Genomic DNA, 15,962 nt, shown 5'->3' with positions numbered 1-15,962 from the left:
CTCCATCTCCAAGGGTCTGTGAGCTGGAGGAGTTGGGAGAGTTATCCCCCTGCTGGGAGAATCTGCGGCGACAGATTGTCTCTCAGTACCAGACCATAATACTCACATACCAGGAAACACTGTCTGACCTCAATGACTACAGAGGTTAGTGTCCTACAGAGGTTCCCTCTTTCTAAGTGGCGTCTTGTCGTGACTTTTAGAGTAAGTTACAACTAAGATTCCTGTTCTTTTTGTCACACACAATTATTCCCTTCTTCCCCATTCTTTTCCCTCTCTCTCTCTCTCTCGCTCTCTCTCTCTCTCTCTCTCTCTCTGCCCACTCCACGCCAGGTCCATCATTCAAAGCCAGTAACCTGAAGGCAGAGCGGAAGCTGGAGTTCATGCCAACCAACCTACACGTTCAGAGGATGAGGGTGCAGGATGAGCTGGGGTTTGGTGAGAAACACATAGACACCAGCACACTCTCACTTCTCAGGTCATTTCTTCTAAACACCTCTGGTTCTGTCTGTCTGTGTTTCCTCTCCAGAACACACGTATGATGTGGTAACAATTGGGGCTCCAGCTGCTCACTGCCAGGGTTTTAAAAACAGCGGTCTGAGGAAACTCATCCAGAAGTTTGAGGAGGCAAAGAAACAGTAAGTTCAGAGGGGACAAAAAAATTTACCAAAAAAAAGAGAACAATTTTAAAAAAGCATTTGCATGTTTTCCCCTCAGTCACAATGATATCTGCTCTTGTCTTGAATTTTATTCTTTGCTTCATTCATCATTGACTTATATTGTTTTAAATAGTTCAAACAGGTGATTCATTTGATCCAAATGAAGTTATTTTGCGTGAACATTTGACCCACTTTGATTTTTACAGAAAATGAATACATTGTTTCATCAATTTCTACCTTAAATCTGCAGTTAAATTTTATGGCTCCCTCTTAATTTTGTTTTTGTTACTTTTTTGATCAGCGTATTTGAGGAGGGATGGTGAGTTGTTGCACTGCTTTGCTTGTTTTCATTCATTTGTACACTGTTTGCCTCTCACTGCTTTGTGCCACCGCCAAAAAAATTACATGTGCAACTCAAAGTTTTAAGCGCATTGCAGACGAACAGGTGAGTGGGCTTAGGGGGAATGAATGTGATTTGTACACACCGGAGACATGACTGCGGTTTGCAGCGCCACATAATGACACATGATGCATTGGTATTAACATTGTTGTGTTTGGAAGTAACTAAAATGTATGTTGTCTTAAACCAAGCACACTTATGTGTGAAACCCAGATATTTAATAGCACAATACACGTTTGAAAAATACCACTCATTTTGTAAATTCAGGCATTGTTATTATAGTAAACACGTATTTATGCATGGAAAATTGTAAAGCTGATATTAAAAAAATTCTTAAAAGCTGTATCTGAATTTCTAAAGTGAGTGGTATCACCTCCAGCTCTTTTTATTGATGTAAGTTTCATGTTGTCTTGTGTTTACCTGTAGCACTTTTCTTAAGACCAGTTAAGACCATTGTCAAGAAAAAAGCATGTGCATGCAAATGCTATGTTTATGTCTGTTAAATGAACAAAGTAGTATTTCAATTAAATAAATCAGCACATCTTTAGAAATAGACCTTAGATGGAGGCTACAAGACAGAACAGACAGCCTTTTACATTTTGATGGTATAAGAATGTCATCAGCATCCAGTCGCATACAGACAAGCTGCTAAGACCTTGTGTCTTTGCTTTCTGCAGCAGCGCCCTCTCCAGCTCGCAGTCCATCGTCTACATACCCCAAGATATCGTCCGAGCCAAAGAGATCATCTCCCACATCAACACGCTGAAGACTCAGGTCAGCTACTACGCCGAGAGGCTTTCCCGAGCCGCCAAGGACCGATCGGCCAGCGGACTGGAGAGGACGCTCGCTATTCTGGCTGATAAGGTGAGCGACTGAAACAGAACAGAAAGGGAAGACTGTGAGTTCTAGTCATCTTTAATCTCAGTGCAACAACCACTGTGGACATTAAGGCATAACATTACTGATCTGATTCAAATCTATGATATATTTTCTTATCAGACACAACAACTCACTGATACCTTCCTCTCTCCCTCACAGACTCGTCAGTTGGTGACGGTGTGCGACTGTAAGCTGCTGGCTTCAGCTATTCAGGCCCTGAACGCAGCACGGCCCGAGTACATCGCCTCCAAATCGTCTCCTTCCGCCGACTCAGAACAAGTAGTCCTCCGTAACGACCAGGACACGCTGCTAGCCAAGTGGAGCGGTCGCAACAGCCGTTCCTCGCTGCACGCAGACTGGCACGAAGAGGAGTGGGTGCGTTAATTAGTCAGGAATGAACCAAAAACGAGCTGAAAGGAACATGTTTGATGCTTGTGTTCCTTGTGTTTTTTTTTTGTATTGTAAATGTGACATAATAAGGATGAACTTTCAGTGTCCACAAAGGTGAAGACCAGTGTTTGTAGATATGTAATGAAGTCGACATTTGCAGAAATTACATAAATGTTTCTTAGGCAAAATTGTGGCGTGCTCCCTCATTTGCACACTGATGTGATTCATCTCATCTGTTGTGCATCATTTCTCACCTCCTGTGTAAATCTGTTCCCCTGCTGATATTTCTCCAATTTCTTTTTCTTTTATTTTGCCCTAGTTTTTATTGTGTCAAATAAATTTTAACATCCACACAGACAAAACACAAAATTGAGTAGATTGTCTCTCACTCTTTTCTCCTCCAGGAGAAGGTTTGGGTAAATGTGGATAAGTCTCTGGAGTGCATCATCGAGCGTGTTGACAAACTGCTTCAGAAAGAGAGGAGACCCAGCGATGCCAGTCAGGACAGCGCCCAGAGTGACCTGCAGGGCAGCGGCACTAAGAAAGGTAACAGACGCAACTCACACAAAAAGCTATTTTTATTCATTTGACTTTTTTACAGCAGTAATGAGACTTTTTAACCTTTAAAGTGAAAATCTTCTGAATTAACTTTTAATTTCATTTTGCTTCCTGCTGGTTTGTTTCAAATTGTTATTTAATTTCTGTTGAACCACTTATCACTGAAAACAAAAATTATTTAGTGGCTAAAAATTATAATAAATTATAATATCTGAACAAAATTTCTTTTTCCCAGTGAAAAACTATAGCACTGGAAATCAAACGTTTTTTGAAAGAAAAAAAGTATATATATAGATAATTAAACCTTATGCACAGCAAAATCTGATCATTTTGTTCCTGCAACATAAATGATGGTTAAACGTGTAGAGTAACAACACTGCTGTGTGCGGCTGTGAAAAGGTGAAGAAAAGAGACGAGCTTTCTGGATCAACCCAGGAAGTATGTCACAGGAATCTCCATCATTGCCATCATCATCATCATCATCACCTCCACGATCACCATCACCACCACCATCCTCTCCCTCTCTGTCCGCCCTCTCCTCTGCACGTCCTCGCAGCCCTGAACAAGAATCCTGTACGTTTATTTTTCTTCTGTTTCTTCTTCTGTTGCCACTTTTTCTTTTTGTTGCATCATTCTTTGCAGTTGGGGAAACTTATTGGTTATTGACCAGCAGAGATGTGATGTTTGTCTTACTGGTGAAATTCATCCGTTGAGACTCTCAGTTTCAAATCCTATCATAAACTGACTTTTCCTTCACCTCCTCATCTGATAGTATTCTTTAACAAAATCAAGGCAGCTGCGCTGACATCGCTCATCATTACCTGTTGTGAGAAGATCTGTAATGTCTTTGTTGTTGTCTTTTTGGTCCGTCTGAAGTCCACAGTGTTGCAGCGTTACTGTAGCTATTAGCAGAAAAATTGGTGTACTGCTTCAGGGCTAACGCAGCCAGCCCGTCAACCAGCAGCTGGATCTTAGAATCTGTGCTTACTGTATATGTTGTACTGGACCATGGTCAAATATCTTTTTTTTCAAAATGGTGCATACCTTCTTAAATTTGAATTAGCTTCACTTTCTTGTATTTTGAGTCTCTCCACACTGAACATGCCTCAGCTTCACCCTGCAGTCTGTAGCCGTCACCGCTGGCTGACTGTGCTGCGGGAAAAAATAGACGTGTGTAGGCAACGAGATGACAAAGACCCCGGTGCTATGTTTTCCTCAGCAGGAAATCTTGAACCCACATCCTGCATCTCAGGGTTGAGCAAGTGAAACCAGTTAGATAGCTTCAGAGCAGTGACAGAAAAACATCCCTCAACTGCTGAAGAAATCAAAGCAGAGGTCACCACTGCACCTTTATTTTGATCAATAAGAAAAACTTGCTTTAAGTTTTAATATGAATGATTTTTGGAACAGATGTTTGACCCTGGTCTACAGTGTTTTCTGTGTGTGTCTCTGCTGCCCGGTGTGGCTTGCAGCGCTCGCTAATCATGCATGTTGCACCTCCATCCCCTCTTCCAGATGGAAGCCCCGGTGCTGAGGAGGCGTACCCAGGTAAGAGCTGCCTCCTCTGCCCATGCTTCTCTCCCTCTTCCCCCAACTCTCCACGACTCTGGTTCAGAAGCAAAATAAGGGATGTGGGCAGAGATTAAAGCCTGTTTACCAAATAGTGAAGTGGGTAGTTGAACATTTTAGATCTGAGTCAGGTTTCTTCAACTTAGAAGTACAAGAGGATGAAATTACATGATTTTCTGTGGGAAAACTCAAAGAACTACAGTTGCAGGGAGCATTGTAGATTGTGGGCTGGGACTTAATAGTTTAATAAAGTGACTTTATTTATTATTAGTTACTTTTGGTTTTGGATTTGATTCTACTGTGATTTCCCCCCAGGGAATCTTCAGTGTTTCATTTCTTCTTTTCCTAATGGTTTGTTAGAGGTGGTAGCTCGTTATATTCAAATTATGACAGCTGGAGGATAAAATCGTGTTTTCTTTTCTGTGTTAGCCTCTAAAGAAACTTTGGTGTCTCTCAGCGCTTCTGCTTTCCCTGTTGCTTCTCTGTTCCATCTGTTTTCTGTTTCTGTCTGAACAAGTCTAAAATCTAACAAATAGATTCACTTTTAACAGCATTAATATCACATTAACTGAGCTAATGTCGAGGTTTATCGTGTTCACTTGTGTGTTGGTAATCTAATGTCTTTACCTGCACTTTATAAGTCTGCATTTGTGTTTCTCAGGTGAGTGGAGCGAGGCGTTGTACCCCCTCCTCACCACGCTCACAGAGTGCGTCACCATGATGAGCGACAAGGCCAAAAAGTCCATGGTCTTCTTGCTGATGCAGGACAGCGCCCCGACGATAGCCATGGACCTGTCGCTGCAGTACCGCCGCGACGTCGTCTTCTGCCAGACGGTCAGCACTCACACGCCAACACACTAAGTGACGTGACATTTACTCACACACACTGTCTCTCACACTCACCCACACACATTTACATCAGCATTTACATAAATGTATATTTTCAGCTTTTAGCTAATGCGCTTATCCTCGAATGACTCACAGCGAAGGGAGTCAATAAAAAGTTAATAAATCTGTAAATATTGCAAACATGAGGAGCACAAAGGTCCAGCGTTCAGTGGCTGTGCAGTATTTATATATCTGTTAAACACTTGTGTAGAAAGTGAGGGCAAGGAAAGAAAAAAATAGAAGAAAGTGAAACAGAGAAGGGATTTCTTCACCTTCAGACCTACACACTCCTACTCTCCTGAGCTGCCGGCACAAACCTGAGAGACAAGTTAAAAAGAGGATGTGTGCCCGGAGGTAGTGGATTCTTTTCTTTTTTTTTTTACAACTTGTTACTTTTATAGCATTTTATTTTGTAGTTTTGGCAGGCATTCTTATCAGCTACAATAGAAGTCGTATTTACTCGGCCGGTTCCTTCTAGATATTTTGGACATGGGATCTCCACAGACTCAGTTTACGGCAGAGCACGAGTGTCAGACACGTTTAATCGAATCAAGCTAAACTTCAGCATCGCATCGACGTATGTAGAAGTGAACGGTGAGAAGAGGAAGAAAAATTATCACATTCAACCAAATACACAAACAAAAAAATGGCTTATATGTAAATTTAGTCAAAGTCCATCTTGAACTGAGTTTTTACACTCAGACCTGTCAGAATTAGAGCTGAAATGTTTAGCTCAGTAATCAAAAAAGTCGCCAAGAGTCATTTTTCCAGCATGAATACCAAATATTCCTTCACAAAAATGAGGATTTTTCGTTGTCAGTCATGTAAAACACAATACTCCTCACATACCTGGATTCTTTGGCCTTGATAAGTGGGTTTATACAGTGTCTGATCATCTCACACTGTATCTGTACTCAGTAATGACACGGAATCAGCAGTTGATCATTTATCTTCTCAGCCAGTTACATAAAAGTCGATAACATAGTCACACTCTCAGCTGCACAGGATTTCCTTTACACATGGATGCACAGAAACCAACAACATGCATCCACTTACATAATCTCATCTGCGTTCAAGCTTTACTGTGTCTAAATATAAAAGCATATGTTTAGTCGAATTATCGTGCATTATGCAGATGAAACACTGCCGCTTGTGTAAGCACATGACATCATGACATTATGACATCATATCGGAAGAACAGGGCTCCATCATATTAATGGACAGTCAAGACTACAGCAAAGTAGTTTTAGTCAACCTGATTTTATGGTAAAGAAGGAAAAGGATGACATATAACAGCAGCTGTCAAAACAGAATTAAATGGTAAGTAATAAACAGTATAAACAGTTTCAAAAAGCGATTGAGCAAGAAAATAATCTGCAGTTTGATCAGTAATTAAAATAATTATTAGTTGCAGCCCCCCAAAAAATGTGAGGATTATTATATAATAATAAATGATTCCACACTGAATCATTTCTACTGATTACTCTTCATACTCTGTGAAGCAGGTGTTAAATTTACACTTACTGGTGTAAGAAGGTGTCGGAGAACCAGCAGAAACTCAGTGCTGATGATGAATCTGAATCAGATCTAATAAACACCTGCAGAGAATAACAAGCAGCTTAACCCTTGTTGTGAGCTCGTGTTAATGTTGTTGTGTTAATGCTGATGTGTGTTTGTGTGTGTATGTTGCAGCTCACAGCTCTCATCTGTGGCTTCATTATCAAACTGAGGAACTGTCTCCGTGACAACGGATTCCTCCGACAGCTCTACACCATCGGCCTGCTGGCTCAGTTTGAGTCCCTGCTCAGCACCTACGGTACACACACACACACACACACACACACACACACACACAGGTTCGTCCAAACAAACACAGTCAGTATCACCTCATGTTTATTAGATCCTTATCAATTGTCAGGGTATCTGCAGCTCTTAAAAAAAGGTATTACAAGTCTTACATTTAATTTTGTAAACCCTGCAGAAACACTGATTGTGGGTGATGGATTATTCCTCTTAACCAGTATAAACATGTGTGTTTTAGGAGAGGAGCTGGCCATGTTGGAGGACATGAGCGTCGGCATCATGGATCTGCGTAATGTCACCTTTAAGGTAAACATCTAAACCTTTATCCTTTTGTTACCCCTCATTTTCAATGAGATTTAAAGGAACATTTCCATATTTTTTTATATTATAAACAACAATTCATAGAGAAAGTAACCATGTGAATCATGAACTGTTGCAGCCCTGTTTTCCAGTAAATATGTACTGTGTATTTAGGAAGCAGAAACTCTTAATTCCACTTTTGTCAGCTTTTATGATCAAACACATCTGTATTTTTATTTGTTGTGTGTTTGGTTTTCAGTATATACAGTTATTCTTGCTTGACGTCTGGAAATACTGACATGTGCATATACTTCACCCCACTTTAAGGTGACACAGGCCACCGGCAGCTCGGCGCCCGACATGTTGCCCATCATCACTGGGAACCGCGATGGCTTCAACGTCCGCATCCCGCTGCCGGGAACCATGTTTGACGCTTTACCGCGAGAGATCCAGAGCGGCATGCTGCTGAGGGTTCAGCCGGTGCACTTCAACGTCGGCATCAACGAGCAGCAGACGCTGGCTGAGAAGTGAGTGAGTAGGAGAGGAAAAGATAGATTTACTGAAGCGACGTTTGAGAGACAGTCACACAGGCGTTTTATTGGAGCCTCAGGTCAATAAGTGAGCAGATCAATAACAGATTTTATGGAAGAATGATTTCAGTCAATTGTTCATTTTTATCTAAGAAAAACTTGTTTCTTTTTGTTGCTCAGGTTTGGAGACACATCCCTGCAGGAGAACATAAACTTGGAGAGTCTGTCCAGGCTCAATTCATACTACGAACAGTTCAAAGAAGTCCTGCCTGAAGACTGTAAGTGCTACAGTGTTACTGTTCAGCAGTAATGACAACAGAGCAAGTAACTACATTTGTCCTCCAGTTAGTGCCATGGCAAAATTTCTATATTCATATTTTAGGTCTTTTAGATGGTGGAAACGAACCACATTTCCTGAAACACTGTATATATAAGATATTTTTTATTTTTAAACAAACAGATCAGTTTATCTGATATTTGACAAAACTGCAGTGATTCAGTCCAAAGACTAAGAAATGAAAACAGATTTGTTTTTTCTTCTTTCCTCTCACATTCATCATCTCACGACTCCTCAGATTTATTTTGTGACCTTTCAGAGGCGCCTGACCCCCAGTGTTGGGATCCACTGGATAAAACTATGTAGCTGTATATAGAAAATAAACCTACAGCTCCAACTCAACCAGCTACAACCACAACAACAGCAAGAAAATGGCTACCAACAAGTCCTGTCATTGTTTTATACGCTATAGCTGTTTTCATTCCTGTATTCCTCTCTTTGTTATCTCTGTTATTTCCTCCACCATCCATCCATTTCTTCATCCACATTTCCCATGTACCCCCTCCAACCCCTCAGGCCTCCCGAGGTCTCGTTCTCAGACCTGCCTTCCTGAGCTGCTGAGGTTTCTAGGGCAGAACGTCCACGCCAGGAAAAACAAGAATGTGGACATCCTGTGGCAAGCGGCCGAGGTGAAGTTTCATGCTAATACGAGACAGAATTTAATCCAGTGTTGAATCTAAGAATCCCATTTTTCGTAAAACAGCTGAAAAACATCTATGGTTAATGATGACATAGGTTATCTTAAAACTTAAAACAAATCATGAGTTATTGGAATAGCTTTTGGAAAAACTCACATCACAGTCCAAACACACTGGATTGGTATTTTAATGTCACTAAGTCTGTTGATTGTATCACTATAAATCAGATGTTAATCATATTAAACCAATGTAAAAACACCCAAAAATATTATTATATTATCCCTATTCATCCATAACTCAAAACATTTCCTCCCTCCTGACCTCAGATCTGTCGGCGGCTGAACGGGGTTCGTTTCACCAGCTGCAAAAGCGCCAAAGACCGCACGGCCATGTCTGTGACCCTGGAGCAGTGCCTGATCCTGCAGCACGAACACGGCATGGCGCCGCAGGTCTTCACGCAGGCCCTTGACTGTATGCGCAGGTAGGACGCCCTCACAGTGAATGAATGAAAAACACACAACTACAAATCATACCTGGGCAAAAAAAACAACAACAAAGAAGCCAACATTGTTTTACGTCTGGAAATACTGAGATTTCTTATTCAAATAAGGCTCCATTCAGATGGGATTAATATTGAACGGGGAGATGTAGAATAAAACATTGACTGCGCTCCTCAGTAATTCAACAGATTGCTCTGGAAAGGGGCTTCATGCTCCTGTATAAACCTACTGATTCTTTACAACTTATAAAGCCATGGATTATAGTTTTTTTAATCATCTGTTCTCAACATGCTTCAGCTGAATACATATCAACATCTTTAAAACCAGTAAAGAAACTAAGGACCATGTTGCCCATGTGTGATTTGAAAAGTCATGCCATTGCCTGCTTCCTCTGTTAAACAAACTGAACTGGAGTTTCTGGTACATCTCAAAGGAGATACTTGAATATACTGGAATTCAGTTGGTTACTTTTTACTCCACCAGACTCTCGTCAAAAAAAGTTCAAATTTTTGTGGAGACTCAAACGTGACAGGGGCTTAGAGAAGAGTTACCCAACTGATATTCAAGTGAGAGGATCTTCCTTTGATTGTGTACACCGGGTGCTTGTTGGTTCGTCTCTCTGTGAGTCTTTTTTTTGTCCGTACATCCGTCTTCACAACATCGTCTTGTCTGTCTTTTCTCTCTGTATGTCTAAAGCAAGCCTACGCTGTTTCAGAGTCTGAGCTGCTAACAGGCTGGCTATTTTAGCGAAGCAGTTGACCAACCATCATCATAAACTTTTCTTTTCTTTCATCCTTCTTTTTTCCGTTCCTTCACTCATGTCCAAATTATGTCGGAGCCCCGCCTGTTTAAAGGGGATAAAGAAAAATTTAGCTTGTCTTTACATTGTGGTTAAGTCTGCTTTAGTAAAATGCTGCTCTTTATGAAGCAAACTAGCTGCACTGATTACCACTCAAGGTAATTTAAAAGGTTGGTTCACCCAGATCACAAAACATATTCTCTCACTTTCTCACCTCTGATGGTATAGAGCCATTTTCAGTTCAGCAATTGAAAAAAAGTGAAGCGCAATAACAGTAAAAACAATAAGAAACAGTCAGTAAAAACAGAATGAAGAGGAAATTTGAAAAGCAAGAAAGTAAGACAGAGGCTGTCTTTCGGGTCCAAGTTTTCAAATATATGAAAGTGTTGGATAGGGTTCCTTTAATTTGAAATTAAAGAAAGGAAATGACTCATTTCTTGCAGATTTGTTGCCCAGAATGCTTTGCAAAACACAATCTGTGGTCCAGAAAAAGAGATTACTAGCAAAAACAAGACAACAAACATTAGATAAGATGGGAAACAGTGATAGGAAACAGTGGCAGATGAGTTAAAGTGTGCAGGCAATGGATATTCCCAAACAGAGCATTATTGATATTGATATTGATCCACAATGTTACGGCTTCCTGAAGATGTGATTTTCTGCTGCAGGACATTTACAGCTTTTATTGCCTCGTTAAAAGTCCCTGCAACTCTCAGTAACAACTCGACAGAATCTTATGTTTATATTCAAGTGTTTGTAACTTTCTGTGTGAGAAAATTTGTGTGTTCAAAGTGGAGTTTTATGTGACTTCATGTTGTAAATATTTTGCTGTTGAGTCCATGTAAAAGATGTTACCACACCTGTCTCGCTGTACCTGTGCTCAATAAAAGTTGCACCCCCACAGATACTCGCATGACACAATGATCTTCACCTCTGCCTCCTCCTTTTTCTTCTCCTCACATCTCTCCCTTTCTCCTCCCCTCTGCCTCATCAGTCGACGAGCATGAAAACAGCTCTTTGGTTATTTTTTAGAGTTTGTGTTATTTCCGTTTGGAATGGTTTTAAGCTGTGATGCATGTTGGGAAAAAGCTTGGAGATATTATACTCCTTCCCTCCAAATTTCCCCTTCATTCCTCTTTTTTCCTTCTCATCCGTAAGTAGTTGACAATGAACAAAGCAAATGGTCAAAACACCCTTTAAAACAGTAAAGTAACTTTTCTGCAACAAGTCGTATTCTCATCTATTATCTCTTGGATTTAAAGGGTGTTTTTCCAGATCGCTCTTGGTTTTCATTTGTCACAAGTGAAACCAAGAAATTTTACCCACCATTTTTCCTTCCAACTCCTCCACCCCATGTCTTAGAGTATATAAACATGGAGAGCCATTGCTGTATTTTCTTATCTTCTTTCCTTTTCTGATACAAACATCTTTCTTAATTTTTCTCTTTTTTCTCTCTTCCTCTTTTTCCTCTTCCTTCCTGTTTCCTGTGACATGGTTTCTATTTGTATGATTGGGCTTGTTTTATTCTGGTTGGTTTGTGATTTCATTTCCATTTGTTGTGAACGCAATATGATTTTTATCACTTTGGAATATTGTTATTATTTTTTCTGTCACACCGTGGAAACTCAACGTTGCTGTGACTTCTTCACTTTCATTGTGATTTTCTGGCCATGTCACTCCTTCTTTTACCGTTTCACCACTGTGCATGCCATCTGTTTATTTTGGCTTTGATGCAACACATCCTGCTCCTTCCCCTTAAATCTCCCTCTCTTCCTCCTCCTATTCTTCCTTCCTATCTCTTATTTTCTTTCTTATTTCTTTCTTTCTCATCCTCCTTATACTTTTTCTTCTTCTGTTTCTGTCTCACTCTCTTCTTTTTTTCCCCTCTCACACTTCCTTCCCTCCTCTCTGCCTGTCCTAACCTCTCCACCACCACCTCCTTTCCCTTCCTCCAACCTTTTTTGCTGCTCCACACCTTCTCCTTCTCCTCCTCCTCCTCTTCTTCCTCCCACCCCCGTGACTCGGCAGCATTGGGACAAGGGAGGGGGTGATCCAGAAGAACCTGAGCGGCTTGCTGCCGGTGCGTGACTTCCGGCTGGACCCCAGCCTCCTGTACTCGCTGCCCCTGCTGGCCCTCAGCCCCAACCTCCTGGTGGTGTGGATCTTCCTCAGCGTGGCCTATTTCCTGGCCAAACTCCGCTGCAGCTGAACGGCCACCAGCAGCTCTCTGCGGGGAGCGACTGACTGAGTGCAAAACGTAACGCACGTCCACGTCCAACATTTATGAGGAGGGGTGGGAAAACCCCACACTGACTTCCGAGGGTGTTTGTGAAACTGTGCCACTGTCCTGTGAGTGTGTGTGTGTGTGTGTAACTCATGCACACTAATACTGTACAGTATATACACACTGTCCCACCCTGACCAAGGGCTTTACGCAACTAATGCCCCATCGATCAAGGGCCACGCCCCTCTTTGGTTGTTTCTTTTCTTTTTTTCTCTCTCTCTTTCCAGCTTGGGAAAAACTTATCATGGTTGGCAAGTCTCAGTATAGATATGATGATTACCTTCCATAGATTTGACATTGAGACTACATCCACAGTAATCTGGCTAAATGTAAAGATTCAGTTTATTTGTGTGTGTGTGTGTGTGTGTGTGTGTGTGTGTGTGTGTGTGTGTGTGTGTGTGTGTGTGTGTGCCTGTGTGTGCTTAGGTCGTATTTACAAAGATCTCATCCACGCTGAAAGGCAGAATTCATTGGAAAATCGTCAAATCTTTTTCCTTTTCTTTCAACTGTGCATCACAACTTCCATGTGCTCAGTCCTCTGTACTGCCCCCTCCTGCTCTCATACCCACTTATACTGTGTTTTAATACAAACTAATGATGTAGTTGGTCTGATTCCCATATTGTTTCTGTTTCTGTCAGCGGTGATAATACAGTACATTTACTCAAGTACAATTTTGAGGTACTTTCTTGAGTATTTGCATTTTATGCAAATTTATAATTTTACTGCTCCACATTTATCTGAAATATGAGGTTATTACTTAAATATGATGCATCATAGATTAAACTTCCCCAGTGTTTGAAGTCTCTCGATCCAACCAGCTGTGTCATTAAAGTGCTGCATCAGTAATAATATTACAATAATATGATATATAGCCTGTAGTAATATAACACCCTGAAAAGAGCCATCTTGCCCAATGAGTACTTTTACTTAAAAGTACATTTTGCTGATAATACTTTTGTACTTTTACTTAATGATGATAATAATAATATTCTTACACAACATTATTTCTACTTTAAGTAAAACCTCTGAACTTTACTGCCATATAACCCCCAGTCATGACTGAACATAGACGACATCACACTTTTCCCCCATCCACACAAAAGAGTTTTTTTGTAGAAAACGCCAAGTCTGTGTGAGAGAGAGAGAGAGAGAGACAGAAAGCTGTGTTAAAATTCAGCCCGCTTAGTGTGAATATAGTCCCAGTCATTTCATGTGATTGATCCTCACATATAAAACAATGTGGCCTAAGTAACAGCTGTATTAAACATCTGTTAAATACAAAGACCAAAATGTTCAGACTCTGAAAAAGGTCTGGATGATTATAACAGTGTTCCTGTTCAGAGTGAATAAGAATAAGGAGGAAACTTTACATCAAATCTAAGTGGATCTTCATATTTGTAGAGGACAGCGCCCTCTAATGGGCAGATTTTGCTCCACCCTTTATGATCGGTGTGACAGTGCGTGCTCTGCCTTATAACACAAAGTGACAGTTTGTATATTTATGAAATTACCCCTGAGTTGTGAATATGTATAAAAAAAATAAGCAGACTGTTTGCTTTCAGGAAAGAGTTGTTGTTGATAGTAGCTATCATGATGGAAAAATATCTAATTTATACTTTAAGCTTTGCACAAACAGCTGGCTTGTTTCATTTGTGCAATACATTTAGCTCGTTCGTTTATCGTTGTCTTCCATGTGTTATTGCACTTTCCTTTGCAAGCTAAAGTGGAGGAAACAGAAGCTTTTATTTGGTGCCAAATTAAGCAAGTATACTTTGGCTAATATATCTATATTTTCAGGCAGTGTTTGCTCCTTTTATTTCTTAAGGTCTTCCTGCTTTTCTAGACAGAAGGAGGTTGTTTGCTTCTTCTTCAGCCTGTGCACTTTCCAGTAGATCTGGGTCAGTTATTAAGTTTTCCCCTATATGACAATAGTGGATAAATTGAGGACTAAAGAATCTGAAAATGTTGTTTTTATAGTCAAAGATAAATGAAGTGAACTCATAAAAACATCAGCCAGACTAAGATGATTATTCCAGGTCCATTTCAATGAAAAATTTATTTTCCTTTGCTGCAAACAAGAAGCCTTTTAAATGCCTTGCATACCTACCATGAGCAGGCCAAAAACCCCAAGAATGAGGCCCCGTGACAACATGCATGACTTATTTCCTACAGACAAGGAGCTGTGTGATTGAAGGGCAGTACGTGCATTTTCCTGTGTAGCAAGTTGTAGCAGAAAACAGGCAAATACCCCCCTTCAGCTTTACATCTGCACACTGTGTCTGCACTGTTGTACTTTAGAGTTTTAGTGTGTCAGGAACCTGAGACCCTGCAGGCGGAACAATATCGTGGAAGAAAAAAGCTTCTCGTAATCAATGACGCGCTCCTCAGGTGTGTAGAGGTCTAATCAACCAATATCAGGAATCTTTTACTGCAGCATCTGCAGCAAAATGACATCCAAAAACAAACAAGGAATCAAATGAAAGTCTACGATAACTGTTCATTCATACATTTTCATTGCCATTCCTGTGTTAGAAGAGGCAGGATTTGCGGTCGCTTCCACATTATTCACATCAGATGCCGTTGGACTGTTCGAGCCTGGCTCAGCTGGTATTTATGGGTTCAGTTCATTTGCAAAGGCTTTTACACTTTCCGTCTCCTGAGATCACGTGTCAGGGCACCTTATCAGATGCAGTGAGTCAGTGAGTCGGCCCACATCTGCTCTTCAGCTTTCATGCCAATGCAGTGAAGATTAGCTTTGTCTTGCCAATTGACAAAGTGAAATCTTTGTGTTTTAGGATGCAGTTTCTAATTGGCTAATGTTGGAATGTATGACTGTAGGATATTCAGGGGAAATGTGTGTGATTATGCAGTGTAGTGCAGTTGTATCTACACCCTTTAGAGCATTTATCTGTACCTGTTTACATGTATCCAGTTGTTGTTGTAACCACACACAAGACAAACCGGTACACATCGCAGCTATTATAGTTAATATTAGCTTTAAAGTTGAGATGTGTAGAGTGAAAAAACTGATTTTATCTGATGGGGAATGTGGCTCGTTCACTTTGTTGTAGTTAAGCTGTAAGATGAATGAATGAGGAATGTGTCGAGGTTTGTGCCAAATGCTTTCGTCAGGTTTTTATCAGGTAAATTCAGGTTTGTAGGATCTGTGTTTGCAAAGAGATCCAGTCACAATACATGTGATGTATTTGTCTGAATCCAGTTCACTCCCTGTTAAGTTTATGTATCCTAGAAACGAGTGAAAAAGGCAGTATCATGATCCAGGTAGAAATGTCTTTTTTCCTAAACGGGTATTAAGTGAGGGAGGGGAAATATTGGCTATCTTCAGGATTCATTGGTCAGAAGAAATGTATATTTGCTGATTTTTGTTATAGAAGCATTTACATCTCTGTTGGTAATATTGTGTAGCTTA

General features: G+C 40.6%; 1 protein-coding gene across 7 annotated transcripts in view; it reads left to right on the top strand.

The window, feature by feature from the left end:
- Nucleotides 1–15,962, top strand: part of LOC111670347 (inositol polyphosphate-4-phosphatase type I A-like) — a 41,760-nt gene that overhangs the window by 21,912 nt on the left and 3,886 nt on the right. For 2 of the 7 annotated variants that reach the window (XM_087179490.1, XM_087179491.1), the window contains exons 11-25: nucleotides 14–144; nucleotides 331–435; nucleotides 527–635; nucleotides 1,734–1,920; nucleotides 2,095–2,310; nucleotides 2,730–2,871; nucleotides 3,283–3,456; nucleotides 4,399–4,431; nucleotides 5,114–5,286; nucleotides 7,033–7,156; nucleotides 7,382–7,449; nucleotides 7,771–7,970; nucleotides 8,154–8,251; nucleotides 8,827–8,939; nucleotides 9,275–9,429. In XM_087179490.1, the coding sequence (XP_087035616.1) occupies nucleotides 14–144; nucleotides 331–435; nucleotides 527–635; nucleotides 1,734–1,920; nucleotides 2,095–2,310; nucleotides 2,730–2,871; nucleotides 3,283–3,456; nucleotides 4,399–4,431; nucleotides 5,114–5,286; nucleotides 7,033–7,156; nucleotides 7,382–7,449; nucleotides 7,771–7,970; nucleotides 8,154–8,251; nucleotides 8,827–8,939; nucleotides 9,275–9,429 (2,028 nt within the window). Of the gene's footprint in view, nucleotides 1–13; nucleotides 145–330; nucleotides 436–526; nucleotides 636–1,733; nucleotides 1,921–2,094; nucleotides 2,311–2,729; nucleotides 2,872–3,282; nucleotides 3,457–4,398; nucleotides 4,432–5,113; nucleotides 5,287–7,032; nucleotides 7,157–7,381; nucleotides 7,450–7,770; nucleotides 7,971–8,153; nucleotides 8,252–8,826; nucleotides 8,940–9,274; nucleotides 9,430–12,275 lie in introns of all 7 variants that reach the window. The other 5 variants (XM_023427047.2, XM_087179492.1, XM_087179494.1 and 2 more) reach the window with 5 other exon arrangements.

The sequence above is a fragment of the Seriola lalandi genome, unplaced genomic scaffold (assembly GCF_002814215.2).
Source record: "Seriola lalandi dorsalis isolate HSWRI2012SDOR001 ecotype SW California unplaced genomic scaffold, Sedor1 jcf7180002054850, whole genome shotgun sequence".
NCBI classification, from domain to species: Eukaryota; Metazoa; Chordata; class Actinopteri; order Carangiformes; family Carangidae; genus Seriola; species Seriola lalandi.
The sequence above is the reverse complement of the archived record's forward strand: the minus strand, read 5'-3'. Positions and strand labels throughout refer to the sequence as shown.